At 54.4% G+C, this 25,636-nt stretch overlaps 1 protein-coding gene across 1 annotated transcript; it reads right to left on the bottom strand.

Moving 5' to 3' along the window:
• On the bottom strand, window positions 1-22,713 carry HDAC11 (histone deacetylase 11). Its single transcript, XM_058725851.1, has 10 exons — window positions 22,585-22,713; window positions 21,489-21,637; window positions 18,929-19,029; window positions 8,269-8,385; window positions 6,967-7,009; window positions 5,148-5,224; window positions 4,027-4,089; window positions 2,927-3,023; window positions 1,872-2,050; window positions 1-1,726 (listed from the first exon to the last, which is right to left on the bottom strand). Coding segments are annotated over exons 1-10 (1,044 nt in total). The 5' UTR covers window positions 22,587-22,713; the 3' UTR covers window positions 1-1,510.
• Between the last annotated feature and the right edge of the window lie 2,923 nt (window positions 22,714-25,636).

Raw genomic sequence — 25,636 nt, 5'->3', positions numbered from 1 at the left:
TCCGATCAAGAGCCTTTATGGTTCTCTACAAACAGAAGCTCAACGGTGATGAAGCCAGCCCACTGCCTGCCCCCACGTGTCACAGGCCCCAGGTGGAAATGAGGGGATGTTAGGTACCTTGAGTCAGATGCAGAGAAACCAACGGCAAGGGCAGGGGGCGGGTGAGGGGATCCAAGGGCGTGGTTAGTGCCTCGAGGTCTAGTCCAGGAGGTCAGCCGTTTTGACAGTTCACGATTTTCAAGCCCTTCCTCCCGTCCCCCAGCAGAGAGAGCACCAAGGGAGTGTAAGGGAGAAAGTGGGGAAATGCAGGAGCACCCCCAGATGGTAATGAACGGGAGTCCCCCAGGTGCAGTTGACTGGGGACCGGGATGTGCCTCCGCTGGCCCATTTTTTCTCCCCACCCCACCTTTGATCGCTAAGAACACACTCAGGTAATGAAGGGTGGATGCTCTCCCCACCCAGCTCTCTGCGGGGGGCCCAGGGTGTCCCCTTCAGATTAGAGCTGAGAACAAGGTCAGGGTCTGGGGTTTTTCAAAGACCAGAAGTCAGGGCCCACTTGGGACCTTGGACACTGGAAGCAATAGCCCCACCTAAGGCCCTGCCCCAGGTCCTACCTGTTACAACCCATGGGCCAGGATGGATATGTCTGCCCTCCCTCCCAGAACTCCAGCCTGACCACCGGCACCTCCGTCCTCATCTGGGGCCTCAGGTCCTGTAGGACCCGGCTTGGCCACCTGTCCCCATCCCCAGTGTCCCTTTCTGGGCCTCACCCTCCTCTGTCCCCTCCTCAGCGGGGTTGGCAGCCCCCTCAAGCCCCCAGTGCTGAGGCCCATCTCTGACAGGCAGGACCATGACTAAAGCACAGATTTGGAGCTCCTCAGGCCTCTCCTCTCCTTATCAGCACCGAGGAGCCCTAGGAAAGCAGGTCCAGCCCTTGCTTTATTGAAGGGGAACACCAGAGGGGAGACGCCACTCGAGCCCCGTTCCCCGCCACCCCTTACATCCAGGACACCCAGGACCAGGTGTCCTGCCTGCTGGCTGGGAATCCAGAGTCCCCCTCCAGAGGCCTCGCTGCAGCACCCAGCTTTCAGGCCCCCCCACACGGACACGGGCACCCATGGCTCCCCATGCCCTGCCCGAGGTGAGGGCGAAAGGGTGGGGCAAATCACATGACTCCTGCCCCCAAAGCCTCACCTGCCCTTCTCCCTCCTCGGGAAACTGCCTGCCTCTGCAGGGCCTGGTCAGACCTGGGGCCCCACGGGAGGTCTTCTGGGACTCAGGCCCTGCCTTCTGCCCCCGCCCACAGAGGGGCCTGGAGACCCTCTGACACCCAATGGGGAGAGCGGAGGGGCTGCCCCTAAGGCCAGCCCGGTCGGGGACGGGCCCCTGCCCCTCGGCACCTCCTGGCAGCTGCCCCCACCACCCCGTGGTTAGAAAAGGAGAAGCGCTGAGGGGCGGGCCGGGCTGAGGCAGGCAGGGAACCGCGCAGAAGAGCAGAAGGGTGGCGTGGTCAGGGCACCTCGGGAGGCAGCAGAGGGGTGTCCGAGTTCTGTGCCGAGACGCTGGGGGACTCAGACCCAATGAGCCCGAGGCTGTACAAATTAAGGATGGAGTCGGCAATGATGCGGGCCGTGCGCTTCTGGTATCCGCCCGAGGTCACCATGAGGATGGGCACCTGGCGGCCGCGGACCAGCCGAAACACCAGTTCGTCCCGCTTCACGATGCCCTGTGGGGGGAAGGGGGAGGCTGACTCGGGTGGGCGGCCGGGGCTCCGCGGCTTCCGGAAGTCCCGCTGTGATCGCTGCTGCTTCCGCCCACCTTCCCTGCTGCACCCCCGCCCCCCTGGCACCCCCCTCAGGGCGGGGACGCACCTGGGGGCTGATGGACAGCCCCCCAAGGCGGTCGCCCTCAAGGATGTCGGTGCCTGCGTTGTACACGACCACATCCGGCAGGTGCTCCTGGAGGGCTTTCTGGAGGTTCCTCTCCACTTTATCCAGGTACTCGTCGTCCTCCGTGCCCCACTCCAGCTCCACCTTCCGCCTGATGGCCTCTGAGGGAGAGACAGGAGTAGCCCCGTAGGCAAAGAAAGGCCAACAAGCTCAGGAGGGCCCAGTCAGTGCCCCAGCAGGATCGGACGCAGTCTGACTCCAGCACTGCTCCCCCTCATTCATTCCGCCTCAAATGAAACTAAAGAGTGCCAAGAACCGCAAAGGAGGCGCGGCCAAGGGAGAGAAGGGAGTGCAGAAGAAACACTTTGCCCTGGGGATTTCCAGACCCCTGTCGATGACATCTGCAGCCTCTGCCCAGAAATGAGAACCCTGCTGTGCCCTCAGGCCCAAATCCAGCACCTTAATCACAAACCAGGCCCCTGGGCCACACCTGAGGCTGAATGACCCTGAGCAGATGCCCTTCCTGCACTTGTGTCCCCTATTTGCAAAGCGGGCGGGGCCCTGTGTCTTCAAAGTTCATCTGAGAGTCTCCGCCTTTTGGCTGGTAAGTTTAACCCCCCTGCATTTATTTTCACAACTGTTACATTTGACATCTGAGAATGCATTTTGTGTTTTCGACTTCTATTTTGTATTTTCGACTTCTCATATTTTTCCTCTCATTTCTTTTTTGTCATTCCCTATTTGCCACCAGACAAATACATACCCAGGAGGGGTCTATTTTTATTCTCCTGGTGGGTACCCTGATGTAAGGACCCGCACATGTGTTTGTCGGACAGGTTTATGTGATCTCAGGTGGGTCAAGTGACTTCTTTAGGTCTCAGTTTGCTCACCTATAAAATGGGAACACACCCCCACCTCCAGGGCTGCTGAGGACAAATGAAGTGACTTCTGCAGAGGCCAGCATGTAGGGAATACTCAGGAGAGAGCTCCATATGAGCACGACCGCACTTAAGATGAGGGATGAGGGGGCAGCTTACGCTTGGCGAAGCGGTCCCCGGGGTAGATATGGCGGTTATACACATCCATGATGTACACGCGCTTGTCACCCATGAAGTCCCGTTCATGCCCATTGCCCTGTGGAGAGGACATAAAAGCTGCTTGCACACAGGGCCCCTCAGCAAGGCCAGGAAGCCTGCACACGCCCACCCCAGGAAATGCCCCATGAGCCTGCGGAGCTCAGCTGGTCCCTGGAGGCAAAGGGTCTCATGGCTATTAAGTAGCAGAGCTGGAATTCAACCTCAAAACGCAGCCCCATGACCTTCTAGCATGACCTTGAGCGGGGCCCAGCCCTCTGAGTTTCCTCTCCATGGAATGAGAAAGGAGTTCTAACCCTGCCACCCTCTGGAGTCTGTGGTGGGATCGGCTGGGATCAGGGACGTGAAAGGGAACCTGTAAAGGGCTGTGCAGGTATGGCTCAGTTCCGGAGCTCAGTGTCATAGGACTCTACCGCGGGGTGCCCAGCGGCACACAGGCACAACAGCAGTGGGGGGGGGGGAGGTGTCCTCAAGAGCCCAGATGACACCCTGCCCAGTCTGAGTGGAGGAGCCAGCCCCATATTTGGAGCCCTGAGGAAGAAGTAACCCGGAACCTGAGCAAGCCTGAAATCATGCGTGTGAGCATCTGTCTGAGGTGCAGCCCCACAGTAGTCCTCAGCTCCGTGCAGGGGTGGCACCCCAAACTGACTAGGAAGCACTGGGGAGCCACAGCAGGCTTCAGGGTGTGAGAGTGGTGTCGCCACCTTGGGCTTTAGGAAGAGCCATCAGCCAGGTGTGTTGGGCAGTCAGAAGGGAGGAAGGATCCTTTGGTTTGACCGAAGCAATGAGGCAGACCCTGTGCCCTGGCTGGGCTGAGTGGCGCAGATGGACAAAGACCGACCCTCCACTTTTGGCCTGAGGCACAGAGGATGAGCAGCGAGGGGAGAGGCAGATCAGGGTGGGGGGAGCAGAGGCCCAGCTTGGGGCTTGGCAATGTTCCCAGGGGGAAGGGAGCCCCCACAGTAGGGGGCTGTGGGACAGAGCTGATGGGCATCAGCTGGGGGGGCGGGGCCATGAGACTGCAGCCCCCACAGGGTACTCACCTGATGGGCATCGAGATCAACGATAGTGGCTCTGGAGATGCCCTCCACTCGCTCAAACAGAAACTGCCAGGGGAGGAGAGGGGGAGGTGAGGACTCAGACAAGCCAGAAGACATAGCCCCTTGGGGATTCCCAGTTGGCAAGGGGTCAGGTGGGAGGCCTGACAGGCTTGTGGGCAATCAGACCACCGGGCAAAGACCTCACATACTCAGAACTGTGTGGCTCAAGAGAAGCATGTGTGCGTGGTCAAGGAAGGCTCCGTGGAGGAGGCAGCATGTGCTGTACCCTGAAGGGCTGGAGATTAGGAGTGGGGCAGTTGGGCTAGCTCTTAGAGAAAGCCCGGGATTCCTAGAGGAATATATACGGGTTAAGAAGGTGAAACCTCTCCCCAAGGCTGTGCCCTCTGCCTTATCCCACAAGGCCAAGTTCTCATGCCTCCTCTGGGAAGCCCTCCTTCCCCTCCCTACCCCCAGGAAGGTCTCCTGTGTGTCACCCTCTCTGAATGACCAGGGTCTGTTGACCTGCTTACTCCCACCACTAGTCTGTGTGCCCTGGGAGAACAGGGGCCATGTCAGTCCATTCCTGATGCCCGGAACAAGGCCAGGCACAGGGTGGTTAAGGGGGGCTCTGCAATCCAGCAGAGGTGTCGGCCAATGCCAGCTCTGCACCTTTCTGCCGTGTGAAAGGCCTGGGTTTCCTCATCTCCCCAGGCCTGGGTTTCCTCCCCAGGCCTGGGTTTCCTCATCTGCACACATGAGGATTAAATGAGGGAAACCTGGGTGGCTCAGTCGATTAAGCATCGGACTCTTGATCTCATGGTTAGTGGGATCGAGCACGGAGCCTGTTTGGACTTCTCTCTCTCCTCTCTCTGCTCCTCTCCTGCTCCCTCCCTCCCTCCCACTGTCTCCCCCCTCCATCTCTCTCTCTCCCCAACCCCGGAAAAAAAAAAAAAAAAAAAAAAGGCACAGAAAGTGTCAGATCTGCGTTGGAGTCCCTGCCAGCTTCCTCCCCTTCTGAGACTCAGTTCCCTTCTCTGTAATGTGGAGGAGAACCCCAAGTTGGGGGTGGGGGGGATTCGAGGGAGGGCTCCTGGAGGCGAGCCCCCACGCATGCTCGGGCGCACCTTGATGGCCAGTGTGATGTCCGCGTAGGCACAGAAGCCTCCGCCCCGGTCACTGGAGCAGTGGTGGAAGCCTCCACCTGCGGAAGGGCAGACACAGCGTGGTCAGGGCCAGGCACTGCCCCGCCCCTACATCCTCCCCGCATCCCATCCCTGCTCAGCTCCCAGGGACAGGCTCCCGGGACTCCAGGTCGGCAAGTTGAACTGAGCACCCGGGCGCGTCACCATCCCTGGGTCAGGAGGTAGCTTTGCCATCACAGCCATCCCTACCCGGAGCAAGAAACCTCGCAGGCTGTCCCAACAAGTGAGTCCACAGTGCCTGTCACAACCCCCAAGGGCTAGGAGCTTATCTTTCCCCAAACTGTCCCTTGCCTCTCCAGAGCCAGGCCGGCCTCCAAGTGACTTCCCATGCCAGGGAGGGGTGGTGGGGCTATGGGGGACCCATTTACCCTGGGACCACCCAGATTCTGCAGGTGGTAGAAAGGGATGGTCAGGAAGGGCACCTTCTGATGGTCTTGGCCACCCATGGCCATGGGGAAGCCCTTAGACACCAGGGTCCGGCCACAACCTCCCCCCTGAGAGCCCATTGCCCTGCAACCTGAGTTTCGGGGGCCTCTGAAATTGAGCCCAACAACTGCCCCACCCAGAAGTTAGGGTCCAGGGCCCACAGCTACAAAGGATTTGCCTATTCTCATGCCAAGAGGCTGTCAACGGATCTTAACAAGATAATAGCCAATAATGAACTCCTAACCAGGCACAGAGCTCACTGAAACCTCCCTATAGCCCCCAGTGGGGGCACTATTGCCATTACCTCCATTCTACAGATGAAGAAACTGAGGCACACAGAAAATCAAGCAACCTGCCTGGGATCACACAGCTCACTAACAGCAGAACCAAGATTCAAACCCAGGCTGGATCAAGACCTGGCCTCTTAACCTCTATCAGGTCATAACATCTTCCACGGGGAAAGGGCCTCCCGAGGCCCTCGTGGGGACCCCGCTGTAGACACACACAGGGCATGCCTCTTTCATCCATCTGTTCCACAGTAGACCGTCACATCACGGTGATGTCAGATCCGATGTTCAGTACCTGGCAATACCAAGATGGAAGAGACCGAGCCCTGGCCTTGTGGAGCTCACAGCCAAAGGCGGGGGTTCTCTCCCACACCCATTTCTTCATCGATATGATGGGGCTGACATGATAATGCCCAGCTCAAATGAGAGGCCAGACAGTAAAGAGGTTTGCTAACTGTGAAGTGCTGTACCTCAGTGAGGGTCACATAAGGAAGGGATGAGGAAAAATGTCTGTGTAACCCTCCCATGAGCCAGTCTTGGGGGAGAGTCCAGGGGACTCCGGAGTGCTGGCCCTCAGGTTCCTGACACGGCATTGACCCTGGGCCTGTCTGCCCATTACGTGACTGTGGCCCTGAAGGCTGTCCTGGGCCCCGGGAGGCTGATGGAATTTTTCAGGAAAGACTCTGAAATTCTGCAGGTTTCAGCCCCACACAGGGCTGCCCAGGGGATGACACAGGCTTTTGCAGACAGAGTGAGCTCCTTGTCACTGTAAGTATGCAAAGGCAGGGCTGGGGAGCCATCTGGGGAACTCTTTTAGATGAGAATCCCACACCAGATGGAGGCACTGGTTGGTCCCTCCCAGGGACCAGATGGCCGAATCCCCGCCCCCCCCTCCAGACCACTCAAGAAGGAGGTTCAGGGTGGCTCTGAAGGCACCAGAGCATCTGAACTCACAGTGGTTGCCTTCAGGTTCCTCCTGGCCCTCCCAGCCTAAGGACCTAGCAAGCCAGACCGGCTGGGGCACTCACCCACATTGATGGCCCAGCCTCGCTCCATGGCCAGCTTCCCTGCCTTTGGAGACAAGCACAAGGTGAGAGGCACAGGCAACCAATTCCCTCACTCATTCATTCACTGATTCACTGATTCATTCATTCATTCATTCATTCATTCCATAAACACCATTTCCAGAGAGCTCTGACATAGGATGATCTATGAGGTAGGGTTCAGGAGACCCCCACCCTCCAGCAGACTCAGACTCAGTCTTGGAAGTACCAGACTGGCTGCTGTGTGAGAACTGCAAAGCCACAGAACTGCAATTCTGAGAGGCGACTAGAAGAAAGCAAAGTTAAGTAGTTATGATCACACGCGAGCTGACAAGGATTTTGATGAGGCTTTCAGTGGAAAAATAGACAATTTTTGACCCACAGAAATACGGTAGGCTGAATACCAAAATCTTGTAGGAAATCATGGTTTGGGAGTGGGCAGTGACATTTAAAAAAAAACAAAAAACAAAAAACAAAAAAAAAATTTCCAAAGCTAAAAAGAAAACTATAGATCAATAGGTCTTGATCTGGCTCTGGATGAATTCATCCCACACCTAGGGGGCGCCTGGGTGGCTCAGTGGGTTAAGCCTCTGACTCTTGCTTGCAGCTCAGGTCATGATCTTGAGGTTTGTGAGTTTGAGTCCCACGTTGGGCTCTGCACTGACAGCTCGGAGCCTGCCTGGGATTCGCTCTCTCTCCCTCTCTCTCTGCCCCTCCCCCTGCTCATGCTCTGTCTGTCTCTCTCTCAAAACAAATATTTATGAAATATTCTTTAAAAAAAGATTATCCTACATCTAAATCTGAAATGTTTCTCTACCTCCAATTAACTTGGCAGCCTGTGGCTAATTTTAAAGACGACTACATATGGGATGAAGAAGCTACTTTTGCTTTAAGTATTCTTTACTGTCACCCCCATGATGGGCAGTGAGGGGAGCATCGCTCATCACTGAAACCATGGGGGCTTGGTTTTGCCATCTTGACTTGAGAACACTATAGCCATAGCTTGAGGATACACCCCCTGGGGAAAGGGGATATATGTTATACACCAGCAAATACGGTAACTCTCATAAGAGGTTATGGGGGAAGGAACAAGGAATTCTAATGTCCCCAAGTGGGAAAGGCTTTGGGAGAAAGAGTTTTTGTTACTGTGCCTTGAGGACTATTTAGGATTTTGTTCAACTGCAAAGTGGGAGGAGAGTATTCCGGATGGAGAGCCCAGAGTGGGCAAAGACCCGGAGGTGTGGGGTCCCAAGCCCAGCCCTTCCTCCCACCTGCATCCCCACCTACCATGATGGTTCCTCCCGTCTGGGTCCGAAGGGGCTTCAGCACCTTCCTCTGCACAAGGAAGTTGGGGAGAAAGATGACAGGGGGGATCTCTGTGATGGTGGCAACAGCAAAGGACCACTGTGGAGAGAGACACAGGCCGTTGTGCCCAGAGCGTAGAGGCAACAGCTGGGAAATCAGATTGCCAGTTTCCAGGTGACCCGGGAGAACTTCCAGTCAAGTGCAGTTCCTTTGGTAAGAAGTAAGAGCCCCTGACCCAGCTTTGGGCTCAGTAAGAACAGTTCCTTGCCTTAAAGCTGTTGGCCCACATTCCTCCAAAGCCCTTGGCTGCCCTCTTGCGCCCAGAGCGAGAGCTGCAGAGGATGCCAAGTCACAGGGGCGGCAGATCCAGCCCTGGCCCAGCCCACCCACTGTACAGAAGGGGGAGGACACTGAGGCCCTGAGCTGGGAAGATCTTTCTTTCCAACATCACACAGTGAGTCACTGGCAGAGCCAGCACTGAAAGCCCAGGTCCGCTTCCCCAGCACATGACCTCGTCATCCACTAGGAATCGATCCTCCCTTCCAAAGGCGTATCAGGCCCTCGTTTCTGGCTACCGAGGCAGGAGGGTCTAGGGTAACCAAAAGGCATTCGCATGAAGATTAGGACACAGCTTTCCCTGTGACCCTCCCAGACCCTGGGACAAATGTCCATGGGCCCAGATCCCGAACCATCTGCTGCCTGGCTGAGAATGTACCTGGATCCGTGCTCCCTGCTCTCCTTTGACCCCAGGCAGAGCCTCAGAGGGGCCCAGGGCACTCTGTAAATATTTACTGAGGCTCCAAGGTGGGGGCTGCTCCTGTCCTTCTGACAGCCCACAGCCCAGCAGGGAGGCACTCATATGCAATGTGGCAAAGCCTTTTGATGGAGAACATGGTCTGGGTCCAGGTGGGAACACAGCAGCTTTCTGGAGGCAGTGACCTCCAAGCTGAGTCTGAAGGTGAACGGGAGTTGCCCGGATGTCACAGTCAAGGTGAAAAGACAACTACCGGCAAAGGGAAGGGAGTCTGCACTCATGAGAAGTTGGGTACAACTGGGGCGGGGCTGGGCCTGTCCCGTAGGGCCTGTGCTGCCAGAGAATGTTCTCTCTCAGACAGCCTCATCAGAGCAGCAGGGAGCCATCAGATGGTGCTTGCCCAAGCTATTCTGGCTGCAGCAGGAGGACCAATTAGGAGAACTTGAATAGAAGCAGCAGCCGCCCCAGGGAGGAAGCGAGAAATAATGAGGGTCCAGAGGAGGGGAGATGGGGAAGGTTAGCAGATAGCACGTAGGGGATGGGCAGACAGAGGAGTCCAGGATGCAAGGTTGGAACCCCAAGACTCCAACCCTGAAGGCAAGGGCCAGAAGGGTAGCCCACTGTGAAAATCGAGGGCTGTCCTGGGACAGGGTCGGGGTGGGGCAGAGGTATGGCCCTCAGGAGGCCAGGCAGAGAGGAGTTTCAGGAAGGAGTAAGCCAAGGGAGGTGTTGAGAACGGGGAGCATGGCCACTGGGTTCTCCCACCAGGGGAGGAGATTTAGGGCAGGAGAGGCATGTTCGGTAAGGGCGAGGAGTCAGCAGAGAGGAAAGAGGATGGGCCAAGGATGAGGTAGGACAGCAGAAAGGGCATATGCCTGGGAAGGTCCTGGCAGGTGCCTTAGCCAGGGGGCACTACTTGAGGCCAGGGCGAGAAGGCAGGACAGGCCCCATGTCAACTTCCATAGGGTCCAGATGTGCTGGGAAACCCAGGCTGCCTGAACTGCACTGAATACCTGTGTGGCCACCCCCCAGCCCCCACCCAGGCCACCAAGGCTGAGGACAGTTGTAGGCTGGGGAAGCCCTCACTCAAGTGAAGGAGCTGGTGAACGTGGCCTATGGCCCACAGACCACTTGCAGTCTGAAAAGGGAGGTGCCCCTCCAGCCTTCCTCAACCCCCGGCCTCCCAGCTGCACCATGGAGGCATCACAGGGCCTGGGAGGTGGTACGGGTGCTAGAGCTGAGACCAGCCAGGAAGGCTGGAATGCTCCAAGACCTGTCCATGTGCGTGTGTGTGCGTGTGGTGGGGGACAGACCCAGAGAAGGGAAGGTGGCCAGCTCTGACTGTTCGTCACACCAATCCCACTGCCCAACACAGGCTTGGCCTATGGGAGGCATGGGACCATGGTTTTCTTCCTTTTTTTAAATTTTTCATTAGGCTCCATGCACAACGTGGGGCTTGAACCCATGACCCTGAGATTAACAGTTGCACACTCTACAGACCCAGCCGGCCAGGAGCCCCAGAACCACAGTTTTCTATGAATAAACAATGAAAACAACAACTCAGCCACTGAAGGAACACGTTAAGTCACTGCCTCCCTCTCTCCCTCAGCAAGCTAGCAGGGAATAAGGATTGGAAGAAAATGAAAGCTTATCCCAGCCTCCTGAGGGGTCCCATATAGACACAAAACCACGAAGGGGGCATGTTTTAAAGTATGTTCCGCAGCAACTGCCTAGCCCAGCGCACTATCAGGAAAGGGTTCCACATCAAATGACTCTGGGAAGCACTGCTTATGTTGTCCACCTCTTGGAAACTCACATGGGAAACATGTAAAGGGCTCGAAATTTTGCCGTACAGAATCCTATCCGCTGCCCGAGTTTTCTGGCCACAAACCTCTGCCGGCCTGCCTTACTTTTTACACAACGCCTACTGACCTTTGGAAAGCTGCAATCACGTGGGACACACTAGGGAATGAATCTTCCACGGGCCGGGTATAAAGTCACCAGAAGCACGTTTGGGATGTAGCCAAGGGGACCAGTCCCCTTGGGGGAAGGGTCACGTCTGCCAACATTTCTCCACTTCCGGCAGTGAGAGATGGTGCCAGACGGCTCAGCCCTCTCCCGGGCCCAGCCGTGGCCTCTGTGCAAGGCAGTGGTGCTGCCTACTGATGAGCTAGACTCGTGCTGTCCCATCCAGCGGCCACCAGCCACACGTGGCTACTTGGGTATAATTTTAAATGAAAAATTTTGTATTAGAATTTTGTTACTTCAATCAAGAAAATAGAATTTCGTTCCTCAGTCTCACTGGCCATAGTTCAACTGCTCGATAGGCACGTGTGCCTAGGGGCTACTGGCCAGGGCCACTCCAGAACATGTGCACCGTGGCAAAAAGTTCTATTGGACGGAGCTGCTCCAGAAAAACCACCAGTGGCCAGGGTGAAAAATAGATGGGGTGGGAGGGGCAGGCTGGCGGCTGGGCCCTGGAGGAGGGGGTGGGCGGGGAGGTTCTACACAGGGGCGTGCAGGGCAGCAGGCTGGGATGAGGGCACCCAGATCAGGCCCTCTGAGAGCCTGGCCCCAGGCAAGGGCATTGAGGGATGGGCTAGATGGGAGTAGGGTGGGGACAGGGCTCAGAAGTCCTCCTCAGAGTAAAAACTGGTCCGACTCTGGGCTTTGCCACTGCTGTGTCCATTTGGACACAACCCTCCCTTCCGTCTCATCTCCCCATCTATGAAACAGGGACCCCTCCCCACCAGGCCTAAAACAGGGCCTTAGACCAATCTGTCAGGCCTGTCCTCAACTCCCCATCTGAAGACCCGCCCGGCTCCACCCCGACCCCTGCCCTTGCCTCATCCTTCTGCACAGCACCTGTCTCTACCTGGCGTTACGATATGTCTCAGTTGTTATCTGCCTGTTCCAGAAGGATGCCACAGCCAGGAGTGTAAGCACACACTCATTCTCATTCCTGCTATACGGATGATGCCGAGAGTGAAGCCTGCACACAGCAGGTGCTTACAGCGCGTGCTGCCCACCCTTGCCCAGACCCCTCCCTTCCTACACACGCCCTGGAGGGGGCCATCTCCCCTGCGCCCTGCACCACCCAGGAGAGCTGGATGACTAGCTGATAGGGGGCTAGGACAGTCTGGCCCTCTGCTCCCAAGACAGCACAAATGCAGAGCCCTCCTGGGGTCAGGTGAGGCCATACGTGTGCCCAGCTCCTTCCCCTCCCCCCCTTACAGGTGTCACCCGAGGCTTGCCCTCAGGGAACCCCTTGCACCTCCATCCCCACCACAGGCTCTGCTTCTAGGGCCGTGCTTCTCCAAGTATAGTTCCCAAACCGGCAAAACCAGCACTTGAGAACTTGTCAGAAACGCAGAGTCTCAGTCTCCTCTCCAGACCTCCCGAATCCAAAACTCTGGGAGTAGGCCCCAGTGATCTGCATCACGACAAGCCTTCCAGTGGATTCCAATGCTTAAGCAAGTTGCAGAACCACTGCTCTAGCGAACTTGAGCCCATAGTGCTCAATGAATGAATGAATGAATGAATGAATGAATGAGGAGGTTTTACCACCCCAGCCTAATGCCCACTGCTCACCAAAAGGCCTGGCCTCCGAGCTTCCCCAGTAGAGACTGGCTGCAACCCCATGTGGAGGCCCCAACTGCTTGGTTTGGGTCAGAACTTTCCACCAGTGGAAGTGGGAGCAAAAGGAGAGAAAGGAAAAAAATCCACACCATCGTCTCAGTTGATGAAGAAGGAGCTTTTGACAAAATCTAACACCCTTTCATGATAAAGTCCATCAACAAACTAGAAACAGAAGGGAACTCTGCCAGGCTGGCAGAGGGCATTTATCATACACACGTGCACACGCAAACACACACACACACAATCACATAGCTATCACCATACACAGTGCTAAAAAACTGGAAACCTTCAGCCTAAGATCGGGAACAAGAGAGGGATACCCACTTTTGCCCCTTCTGTTCAATCTCACACTGGAAGTTCCAGCCAGAGCAATTAGGAAAGAAATAACAGGTCTCCAAACTGTAAAGGAAGAAGTAAAACTAATCTCTATCCACAGATGGCATGATGTTAGCTACAGAGAATCCTAAAGAATACACACACACACACACACACACACACACACACACCTATTAAACTGAAGAACTTATCCAGCAAAGTTGCAGGATCCAAGATCAATACACAAAAATCAGTTGTATTTCTATACCTTAGCAACAAATAATCCATAAAAGAAATTTAAAAAGTAATTCCATTTAAAATAACAATGGAAATAATAGAATACTTGGGAATAAATTTAACCAAGGAGGTGCAAGACCGGTATACTACACACTACAAAACACGGCTGAAAGAACTTAAGAATCTAAACAAATGAAAAAATAACCTGTGTTCATGGGTTCAAGACCTAATATTGTAAAGATGGCAATACTTTCCGGGTTCCTCTACAGATTCAACACAATCCCTATCAAAATCCTGATGGCCTCTTTTGCAGAAATAGAGAAGCTGATCCTATAATTTATATGGAATCTCAAGACACCTCAAATAGCTGAAAAACCTTGAAAAAGAACAGACTTAGAGAACACGCAATTTCCAATTTCAAAACTTACTACAAAGCTTCAGCGATCAAAACAATATGGCATAAGAGAGACATATACATCAACTGAATAGAATGGAGAGTCCAGAAGTAAATCCATACATTTATGGCCAACTAATTCCCTACAAGGGTACCAAGACTAGTCAATGGGGAAAGTGTTGTGTCTTTAGCAAATGGTGCTGGGAAAACTGGAGACCACATGCGGCAGATTGAGGTTGGGCCCTTACCTCACACCATATATAAGAATTAAGTCAAAATGGGCCAAAGACCTAAATACAAGCTAAAACTCTTAGAAGAAAACATCGGGGTCAATCTTCATGACCTTGGATTTGGCAATGGATTCTTAGATGTGACACCAAACACACAAGCAACAAAAGATGAAAAAGATAAGTTGAGGTTTAGCGACATTCAAAACTTTTATGCATCCAAGGACACCAGCAAGAGAGCGAAAATACAACCTACAGAATGGGAGAAGATATTATTGGCAAATCACATAACATCCAAAACATACAAAGAACTCTTAAAACTCCACAACCAAATGTCTTAATCGGGCCCGTGACTTGAGCAGACACATCTTCAAAGAGGCGATATAAATGTCCACCAAGTGGCTGAAAAGATGCTCATTGCTATTGACCGACAGGGAAATGCACATTACAGCCACAATGAGATACCGCTCCATACCCACTAAGGTCGCTGCAGCCAACCAACCAACCAACCAAACAAAAACCATAAAATAACAAGCATGGGTGAGAATGTAGAGATATTGGAACCTTTGTGCACAGTTGTTAGGAATGTAAAACGTGCAGTTGCTGTGGGGGTCATTTTGCTGGCCCCTTGGTTACCCTATGACCAGCAATTCCACCCCTAGGTATATAACCAAAATAACTGAGTACAGGGACTCAGATATGGACTTGTACATGCATGTTCATAGCAACAAAAGGCTAAAAGCTGGAAGCAGCCCAAATGCCCATCAACTGAGAAACGGATAAACAAAATGTCTACCCACACAATGGAATATTATTCAGCCGCAATGAGGAATGAAGTGCAGACTCATGCCATGGGATGGATCATTCTTGAAAACGCTACCCTTGTGCTTGCTGATAGAAGCCTCACGCCAAAGGTCACGTGCTATGTGACTCCACGCATGTGAGGCATCCAGAAGAGGCAAGTGCAGAGAGCTAGAACACAGGCTGGTGGTCGCCAGGGGCCGGGGAGAAGGGGAATGGGAGCGACGGTTTTGTGGGTACCAGCTTCCCGACGGAGCGACGAAAATATTTTGAAACTAAACAGCAATGGTCGCACCACATTGTCAACGTAACAAATGCCACCGATGTTTACGCTTTAGGATGGCTACTGGCTATGCTATCTGAATTTTACTGTAATTAACATGAAAAGGAGACAAGAGCTCCCTCGGGGAAGAAGAGAGAAGTGAGAGAGAGAAATCAGAGGCCCGGGGAGGGGGCCCAGTTCCCCAGAGACTCTCTAAGCCTTTAGCCGCCTGGTGTTCTGGTGCGAGGGTCTGTCTCCCTCCCAGGCAGGACTCCGAGTGCTGGGAGGTCGGTGACCAGGCCCAAGAGGTGTCCGGACTTCCTGAGGCTCAGGTGAGCTTGGCTTCTCTCTCTCTCGCATGCTGCATACCCAGTCTGAACGCAGAAAATTCTACTGTTTCCTCTTCTTTGCAAACTCCAACTCCTACCACTCCCCCAAAATCCACAGCCACTGTTTCCAGCCTCGTCTGAGAGCCCGGATCTCTCACCAGATTATTGCGACGACCTCCTTCCTCACTGATCTTCCTGCTTTTGTCTTGACAGCCTCTTCTCATCACAGCTGCCAAGCAATCCTGCTAAACCCTAGATCAGACCACGTCCCTCGGCTTAACACACTCCTTGGCTCCCACCTCCCTCAGAGCAAACAGCAGTGGCACAAAAGGCCCCTGTGTGGTCTGGCCCCTGATCATTTTCTGACACCATCTCTTGCCAGTCTCCCTCCCGTTCCCTCCGATCCAGTGGCAATACTGGAACACACTGCAGATACTCCTGCCTCAGGGCCTTTGCACTTGCTGATCCTTATACTTGGAATGCACTCCCTCCAAATGCCCACATAGCTCACTCCCTCACTGTCCTCAGTCCATGATCACATGTCAGTAAGTCCCTCCTTGGCCTCCTTATTTCAAACTGCAGCCCCTACTCCCCCTTTTCCTGCTATACTTTCGTTTCATCCATGGCACCGAGTGCCTTCTAACACACCATATCATTGACTTGATTATTGTGTCTATTGGCTGACTCCCCCAAATGTCAGCTCCATAAAGGAGAGGGACTCCATCTCTTTTGTTCTATCCTGCCTCCCCTGGAACAGAGCACGGTGCTCACTAAACAGTTGCCGGATTAAAAAAAACAAAACACTTGCCGTATAAAGGTATCCCGAGCACTGCCTAGCTCAGGGTGCACAAGGACGAGATGTCAGATCTGTGTCATGCCACCCCACACCCCAGGCAAACTGTCACTGGGGTTAGCAGAAGGCAGGAGCCTGGCCCTGGCCCAACCCAACCAGCACCTTCAGTGGGGCAAACTCTGGGCCTTTCGCACAGTAGGCGCTCAATACACATTTCTTTCCCTGAATGGCCATGACCTGGCAAACATCAGGTACTGTATCCCCTTCGATGCCTGGATGACTAAGCATCGAAGGCCACACCAGGCCAGGGCCAGGCGTGAGCCCTGGAACATGGGTGAGGCAGCGCAGGGGAGAGGGTGACCTCCCACAGTGCACACAGAACAGCCGAGGAGACCAGCAGGAACTCTCCAGGGCACTGTTCCAGATGCCCGCAGCAGAGAAAAAAAAGAAAAGGAACATTGCAGAGAGCTGGGGGGAGAGGGGAAGGGGATGAGGATGAATAGAGGCAAGGGGAATGCTCCTGGGCTGCAGCCCCTAAGTGCCAAAATGGGCATGGTGGTTCCTGCCTGAGCATCAAGGGCACATCACACCATGTGGCTCTCCCATGGTATCTGGAACAAAATCCAAACTCTGCCCACGGCTTGCAAGACGCAGCGTGGCCTGGTGCTGCTGGCCTCCCTGACCACATCTTGTGCCACCTAAGCTTTTTATTCCCTTGAGCATCCTTCTTCCCTCTAGGAGGCAAAGTCCCCTCCCCCTGTAGGTATGTGGTTCTGGAACATTCTTCCTTCAAAGCTCCACACGCTCTTCATTCTTTTGTCTCAGCTCAAACCTCACCTCTGTGAGGCCCTCCCCGACCACCCAGTCACCCTCCACCCTCCACTTAAGTTACCCTCTATTTTTTTCCCCTTCACAGCCCTTGGTACTCTGTGAAATCCTCTCGGGTCGTTACTTCTTTATTTCCAGTCTTCCACAACAAAAATGCAAATCCATGGGAGCAGAGAAACTTACTTATTCTTCATTTTGTACCCAGTACACAGTGTATTTGGTATAGATGTGTTGAATGACTGAATGCTTCACCTTAGTAGGTGCGATGGAAATCAGCCTGTTTCTCTTTTTGCTCTTGCTGCCAGGGAGCTCCAAGCCAAATATGTAAGCTCAACCATAGCATCTTGGTTAATCCTTTCAGTTGGCATGTCTGAATGCTCCTGCTGCCCTTGACCTCAATTGCCTACTCAGGTCTCAACCTGTTAATACTTTTTTTTAATTATTACCTATCACATAGTAAGCTGCCTTTAGGCTTTTGGGGGCCCAAGGCCAGGGACACAGTCAGCCCTGCACAATTCCCCTGAAGGCTCCTCAAGCAGGTGGCATCCTGGAGCCTAGCCCCCCCTCCCCCTCAGCCTTATTCTGGCACATTCACATTCAATCCACCCTGGTCCCACTCTGTTCTGGTCTCTCCCTGCCCGGACCCGTCGTCATCGGTCCCTGTTCCCCACCCTCACCCTCTGGACTCTGGAAGGCATGTCCTCCTGGCCCAGCTCCTGGGCTATGGACTGTGACCACGCATGTCCAGGCCCCAGGAAACCAGGGCAGCCAAGGACTGGGCTTCCTGCCAAGGCCTCGCACACCTCTCTCTCCCAGGAGCCAGGTTGCAACCTCTTCCTGGTAATCTTTCATGAGCTGACACTGCCACGGCTTCATCTAGAATTCTCACAGCTCCGGCCAGAGTGGGGGAGGAGGGCGGGTAGCAGCCGTGACCAGGAACCAGGAAGACAGACTGGCTTCTGGATGCCCTGCTTGGGGTCTCCCTGAGGGCTGCTGGACCTCCTGGGTGACCTTGAGCAGGGCCTAGGCTTTTCCACCTACAGAGGGGAGGGGCCTGGTGACCTCTGGCACGTGCTGTGGCACTGAGTCTAAGACAAGGAGGGGGTCGGGGCTCTGGGCTCCCACACTGTTGGCAGAGGACCTGTGGCATCCCCGACCATGCCCCCGCCAGGGCAGGCTGGCAGCACCAGGTTCTGACGCACCTCCCCAGCCTCGCTTCCCCTCTAGGCGAGCTCCCCACGCAGAGGCCTCAGAACCTCAGCACTGATGACAGCTTCACGAGCTCCTCTAGAAAAAAGTCACAAGCAGGCAGCCCGGAGGCCCAGTTTGGTCTGCAGGTAGGATTTACAAATGTTGAAATGAGTTGCCGCATTAAGAAACCAGGGACTGCCACTTAATCTGAATTTCTCACTTTTCTTTGAAAGCCAGGCCTTCTGGCCACGTGGGGCCCCCAGGGCAGCTGAGAGGCAGCCACCCACTTGGGAAGGGGCAGGAGCCCCCCAGTTTGCCCCATACACCACCACTACCACCTGCCTGGCCACTTGTGTATATCCCTTGCTCAGACCTGGGGAGTTTCACACTGGTTTTTGGCCCAACAGTTTTCAACAAGTCTTTAGCAGCAGAAGCTCTTAGAAAAGAACCTCAAACGTCAGCCCGATATAAAAATAGACCTGTGTGGGACAGCTTTGGTTGGATAAGGACAAGGGGCTGGAGTCCCCTCACCCAGCATGTCAGCAAGGGTCTCCGAGGCCTGTTCATAGAACACAGATTGAAAGGCACTAATGTAGAAGCTCTATGAAGGTGCAAACTCCGCCGAGTGGTCATCCCTGCTTTCATACCCCCAGGGATGGGGAGCTCACTACCCCCTGGAGCAGCCTAACCCATCCCTGGTATCTGCCTTTTTGACACCTCTCTCCTTCTCTTGGGGACCACAAACTCACATGATCCCCCTGCATGAGGGGCAGGAATGGAGCCCCTTGGGGCTGTGCTTCCCCAGACCGAGCTGCCCCTGCTCTGACCACCCCTCCTGGTCAGCAGCCCTCCCCAGGCCCCAGACCCTGTACCTTGAGCTCGTTGAGATAGCGTCTCGTGTGCACCACCAGCAGATCCTCGTCCGAAGCCTCCCGTGCCTCCACCAGCATGCCATCTGACAGAAGCTTCTCTTCTGAAACCACAAAGTGGGCACCCTGCTTCCCTGATGGCCTCATGGCCGACCCGGCTCCAGACCACCCCTCGGAACAGGCTGCAGGCTTAGCCTCTGCTAGCCCTGCCCCAGAGGAGGTGGGAAACGGCTGGCTTTTGAAAACAGGTCGCCTCCCAGGCCAGTGTGGACAACGGCCAGAGGGCATTAGGCATTGGGCATGAGGCGATCCTTGGGTTTCCCAAGCCACCAACAGCTGAGAGGTGAGCTGGACAGCTTTCATAGGAGGTGGCACATGGGTCGATAAGGGGGACTCAAAATGAGAAAAAGCCTTATCAGTTCTCCCTCTCCACCTTCTGGTGATGTCACGGGAGGCCCAAGGTGGTGTGGTCTCTCTTTCAGGCCTGCCCAACCCTCGCTCATCTCCCTTCTTAACCCAAAAAGCAGCGACCTCACAGACTGCAGCACCCTGAAGTGAATCACAGCTTTCCTGCATTTATTTTTTTACCACGACCTTCTATTTATGGCCAGTGAAACTGGCTTTTCCCATTTAGATGATATAATGTTTCCTTTTAAAACAAGTTTACTTAAGTTTTTTTTAAGCAGAGGCTAAGTCAATAAAAAAAAAAATGAAGTAAATAACGGAGCAGGTGGTATAAGGAAACGGCAAGGTCCCCAGAGTGGTTTGCAAATAACTGATGTTGGGGAAACACTGCAGTATTTTATCACCCCTCACATCCACCAGACAAGATTTGCTCTGTTTCGCCAAAGAAGAAACAGGAAGTGGTCTGGGGCACAGTGAGAATAGGACCATGATGCTCTGGGTTCTAGGGAATCAAAGGGACAAGGTCAGAATCCAAAGAAACTGTTTTAATGTGTAACCCTTAGAAAGCAAATGATCCCATACATTTCCCGCACATAGCTCCACATACAGAAGGCACTCTCCATCGCCCCTCCCCCCAACAACATTCCAAGTGTCCCCACTGCCTTCAGGCAAAGGGCCAGCTCTTTTCCTGGCAGCACCATGTGGCCCCTGCCTCCTTTCCACCCACATCCTCCGAGGAGGAAGGAGGGAACTCAGGAGGACTGTCAGCTCAGAGATGAGGGAGACAAGGAATCCTATGTTGAGCGACTGGGTAACGCAGGATCCCAAGAAAGGGCAATGGGGGGAGTGACTCAGGCTGAGTCTGCTGGAAACAGTGCATGAAGGACCATAGTCAGGGAAGCAAGACGAGCAACAGGCTGGCCCCGCTTATTCTCACCATCCTGGCACACCACTTGTCCTTCTTTTACTTAATAGTTTTCTTTGAATACTCACTCTGGTTACTATTGCAAATGGAAAATCCAAACCAATTGCCATAAATAGAAAAACCAAAAATAGAAAACATATGCGATACAAACAAACTGTTATTAATCTGTAATTTGATTCTATTTTCTGCGACAGTGTGGCTCGCTCTAGATTTGTTAAAAAGGGAGATGCGCTTAGGTGTTAAAGACAGGCTAGCCCCAAAGCGAAACTGTCTCCGTGGCATGATCAGGATTGTGTGATTTAAAGATCCACAATGCCTCGTCCTATGCCAGGTAATGTTCCCTACTTCTGTTAACTGAGGAACTCCTAATGCAGGGAAAAGGGAGAATATTCTCGCACTAGCCTGCTGTGATGCCTGAATTTCCCACCTAAACCAGACCCCTGGATTACAAACCAAAGTAGAAAGCACAATCCGGGGGCGCCTGGGTGGCGCAGTCGGTTAAGCGTCCGACTTCAGCCAGGTCACGATCTCGCGGTCTGTGAGTTCGAGCCCCGCGTCAGGCTCTGGGCTGATGGCTCGGAGCCTGGAGCCTGTTTCCGATTCTGTGTCTCCCTCTCTCTCTGCCCCTCCCCCGTTCATGCTCTGTCTCTCTCTGTCCCAAAAGTAAAAAAAATAAAAAAAAACGTTGGAAAAAAAAAAAAAAAAGAAAGCACAATCCGGAGCACCACCTTGCTCAGCGGAATGAGCTGTGACAGGTGCGAGCCTGAAGCTCTGGGTTCCAGACCCCACTCTGCTACTTGGTAGCTGTGTGACTTTGGGCATGTTTCCTAACCTTTCTGGGCTCCAATTTCCTCCATCTGTAATCAGTAGGGTTTGGAGCAAAGGCTCTCTAGTTCCTGGACTCTCGGAGCTTATGGGGAACAGACACTGGATTGCTCTAAACTTCACCTTCCTGGTGTCCATCCTTAATCAGCCCCCCTTCTACTGGGCCTCCACGGACAGGGACAGAACTTAAGCCCGCAGTGATGGGGCGCAGTGAAGGTCTGAGGCAGGGACATATCATGCTCAGACGCCTGTACTGAAAAGACTCTGCCCGCATGAGTGGAAGGCAGTCTGAGGGCTGAGAGTGGAGGTGGGAGACTGCGGCTTGTGTCAGGGAAGACACAGGGAGGGGCCGGGAGAGAGGGGTGGGTTGGAAGAAGCAGCAGTAGGGTCTGACAGGGCCTTCCATACCTTTCAGGAAGCTGATCACCTTGCCCCATTTTCCCGCATCAAAGGGGTGCAGTTTCTCCAGGCCCATGAAGGTTATGTTGTAGCGTGGTGAATACACGATGGGCCAGCGTGTCTCCGGCACATGCTGGTACAGCTGAGTTGTGTGTGGCCTTCCGTGTGCACAGGGACAGACACAGAGACAGGGGCAGTCTCAGTGTGGAAAGCAGCCTCCTCCTCGCTGCCGGCTGACTTTGACCACACAGCTCCACAGCCGCAGGAAAAGGGCCTCTTAGCAACAGCAACAATGGTCATGAGAGCAGCTCCTCACTGAGCATTGGCTCTCTCCCTGCACTGTCCAACCCAAACCTCACCGGAGCCCTGGGAGGTAGGCGCCACCGGTCCCAACAGAGGCTTGGAGGGGGAACCAGGCGTGCCCAAGGTCACACTGCGGGTGGGTGCAGCACCGGCTGTGCACCCAGGTGTATCTGGCTGCCAGGCCTCGGCACGTCCCCTCCACATTATTACAATTAGCCTAAAAAGCTGTGTGGTCCTAGGCCTCAGTTTCCTTAAGTAAAACATGTGGCTGTAGCGAGATGATGCACCGAAACAGCTGAGCACAGAGAGCGCCCTATCCATGAGAGCTGGGGGTGGGGATGACAGTTCCCAGAAACAGCAGGTCGGGGTTCACGCAGACTGTGGCCCAACCCGCAGCCAGGAATGGAGATCACCTCAGCCTAGCCGCGCAGCTGACCCCCCCCCCCCCATTACACCTCCGCACAGGGACCAGAAACCCGGCGCCAGCTGTTGCCACTGCGGGAGGCCTCCGCACAGCTGGTGGAGCCCGGGATAGGGCAGACGTCAGACCCGCGCGTGTCGCCAGGCCCCGCCCGGGTCGGAGCCCCGCGACCCTCACCGGTCCCTCGGACCGCAGAGAAGTGGCGCGAGGCCGGCCTGGGCGCACCCGGCCCGAGCGCCCCCTCGCCCGCCATACCTGGGCACGCACCTGGCGGCCCGCCGGGTAGCCCGCGCACTCGCGCTCCCGCCCACAGGGACCCCTGGGAACCCGGGGGTCTTGGGTTGGCGCCCCACCCCGCGCCCCCACCCCTGCCTCACTCACATCCCGGGGCCGGGCCCTCCCTGCGCTGGCCACTGCTCGGCGACCGGGCGGGGCAGGGCACGGCCCCGCCCCGGACACGCCCCCGGCCTCGGCCTCCTCCGCTGGGGGCGGAGCTCCGGCAGGCTCGACTCCGCCCCGCTCGGGCCCGCGCCTGCGTCACAGAGAGATGGAGTCCCGCAGCGCACTCGCCGGCCGATCGGGGGCCACGCCTCCAACGCCCATCAAGCGCGACGTGCCGCTTTGCGCAGAAAAATGCCCAGTAGAATCCGGCTTTGCTCGGAAAGTCACGCCCCCTAAGGGGAGGGCCGCGCGAGTTTTCACGAGGCTCGCCGCAGACATTGGCCAAGTGCGGGTTTGCCCCGCCCCTGGGGAGGGGCCACCCTATGCCCCGCCCCGCCCCCGCCGGCCGGGCTCTCCTGCGCTCTCCCAAGGCTGGGACTTAGGCCGCCTGGTTTCCCGGCGGACTCCGCGGCTGGCGCGCTGTGTGACCTTGGGCCAGCGTGCGCGCTCTGGGGTCTCTGTTTCCACGGGTAAAATGGGATGGTGTGGTGCTCTGGCCCTGCCATCTGGAACCTACTGGAATCCATGACCTCTCCGACTTGAGGCCGCACTCGCCCCCTCCCCGCCCCATCTGTGGGGACTCCCAGGTGAGACAAGTACTCCCTACACGTCATTTGGGCTCTCTGAGCCTCAGTTTCCTCGTCAGTACAGCTGGGCTGGTGATCCAGTCTTAAGGGGACAGTCGGGTGTCCGTGCTCACTCCCCTGTCTCCCCTCCCCAAACCAAGCCAAGCCCGAGCGACAGCTGGGAGTGTCTTGGGGTTGGACCCTGGGAGGAGGCTCCAACAATACAGCCCCAGAGGCCAGAGACAATGGGCCTCTCTGTAGGCCCAGCTGTCCCCGCCAGCCAAACAAGCAGCTGACCCGAGGGCTGCCAGGAACAGGGATCCCTGGTGGCTCCGTGAGGGCGCCCGTGGGCGTGACAGAGTGGGGCACCGCGAAGGGGAAGGACCCAGACTTTTCAACAGTGCCCTCCAAGTGCTTGTCACTTGAATGCATAATGGCACTGGATTCTCACAACCAAATCCTATGAGGGGCTGCTGTCATCACCTCAGTTTTTTCAGGAGGTGAGCTGAGGTCCGGATTAAACCTAGACTAGGCCACCTGTCAGCACCATGACCTTGGGCAAGTTGCTTAGCTCTTTAGTCCTTCATTTCTGCATGTGAAAATGGGGTGATGCCTTCCCACCTACCTCATGGGGAAGTTGAGATCATCAAAAGAGATCATAATACTGATTATTATTTAAAGAGCACCTAGTGTGTATTAGGTTCAATTCTAAGAGCTATGCTCACTTAATCCTTGTAACAACCCTAGGAGGTGAACTATGGTTATTCCCATTTTACAGATGAAGAAACTGAGGCACAGAATGGTGAAATAACTTGCCCAAAGGTCAAGGATATAGACAGATGTAAACCATAGCCACAGAAGGAAAAAAGTAATATCTATTTTTTTAACATTTATTTATTATTGAAAGATAGAGAGAGACAGAGAATGAGCATGGGAGGGGCAAAGAGAGGGGAAGACACAATCCAAAGTAGGTTCCAGGCTCTGAGCTGTCAGCACAGAGCCCGACACAGGGCTCAAACTCACAAACCACAGAGATCATGACCTGAGCCAAAGTCAGATGCTTAACTGACTGAGCCACCCAGGCACCCCCCCCCCCAAAAAAAAATAATATTTAATAACAAGAGGCAAGAAAGTGTGTGCAGTGACCCTGTTTCATTGTGAGAAGTTCATCTCTGGGAACTTTGTCTGGTTTGGAAAGCCACACAGACAAATAAGCCCGTTGTTGGGAGAACGAGGGCGTGGGGCAGGCTGGAACGAGGAAAGCCACAACCAAAAAGAGTGTGAGATTGCTCTGGGTGAGAGGGTTTTAAGTTGTCCCCTGTGTGGCTGAGGAGGGAGGTGGTCTGACGAGCCTGGGGGCTTGGGAACACCTTCCAAACAGCATGCCAGCCTGGACCACTGACCCACACTATCACCCGAGGGAGAAATAAACTATGTTATTATTCATACTGAGTGTTTGGGAGGCTCTTTGTTACAGTATCCTAGCCAACGCACTGCGCTGGGACACAGCCGTGAACGTGAACCCGGCAGGCAAGATCTGAAAGCCTTGGTCAAGCTCGGTTTAGTGGCAGATACAAATGTTAAACAAGGAGACAATCAAATTTCAAACTAATCAGGGCATGAGCTGAGGAGTGGCAGAGAAAGAAGGTGCCCCCTGATTTAGGCAGTGGTCATGAAGCACCTTTGAAGAGATGGTTGTTTTTCGCTTTTTAATCACGTCTACCTTATTTTATTTTATTATATTTTTTTAATTTTTTTTTTAATGTTTATTTATTTTTGAGACAGAGAGAGACAGAGCATGAACGGGGGAGGGGCAGAGAGAGAGGGAGACACAGAATCGGAAACAGGCTCCAGGCTCCGAGCCATCAGCCCAGAGCCTGACGCGGGGCTCGAACTCACGGACCGCGAGATCGTGACCTGAGCCGAAGTCGGCCGCTTAACCGACTGAGCCACCCAGGCGCCCCACATCTACCTTATTTTAAAATGTCATTGTGATGTAACAAGACACTGACTTATTGCACATTACAGACTTATTATCCCCCCGCTTTGTGCAATCTTAGAATATATTTCATCTTCAGATGAATACAAAACCCTGAAAACATAACACCCCTTTTGGAAAATACAGGCATGCAAATGACAACGTTAACTGCAGAAATGCACCAAAGAGGAATAATAAATGGCATGGATCCAATATTTCAATATTAGTTAATATTAGTTAAATCGGCATAATATTGAAACCAGGCCCTTTAAGTTCTAGTAAGCACTCTATTTCCATTCCAGTCCCTTGCAACAGTAACAACAATATTAGCTACGATGGGCAGATCAACCGGGAGATCCATCCCATGACCCTGAGACCATGACCCGCACTGAAATCAAGAGGGGGCCGCTCAACCGACGGAGTCAGCCAGGTACCCCGATGAAGAGAT

Source organism: Neofelis nebulosa, chromosome 4 (genome assembly GCF_028018385.1).
Source record: "Neofelis nebulosa isolate mNeoNeb1 chromosome 4, mNeoNeb1.pri, whole genome shotgun sequence".
In the NCBI taxonomy this organism is placed as follows: Eukaryota; Metazoa; Chordata; class Mammalia; order Carnivora; family Felidae; genus Neofelis; species Neofelis nebulosa.
The sequence above is the reverse complement of the archived record's forward strand: the minus strand, read 5'-3'. Positions and strand labels throughout refer to the sequence as shown.

Coding starts and splice junctions, on each gene's coding strand:
- HDAC11 (XM_058725851.1), bottom strand. Junction 8,386..18,928: donor GCTATCTCAACGAGCTCAAG/GTACAGGGTCTG, acceptor CTCTCTCCACAG/TGGTCCTTTGCTGTTGCCAC. Junction 4,090..5,147: donor ACATCACACTGGCCATCAAG/GTGCGCCCGAGC, acceptor CTCCCCTGGCAG/TTTCTGTTTGAGCGAGTGGA.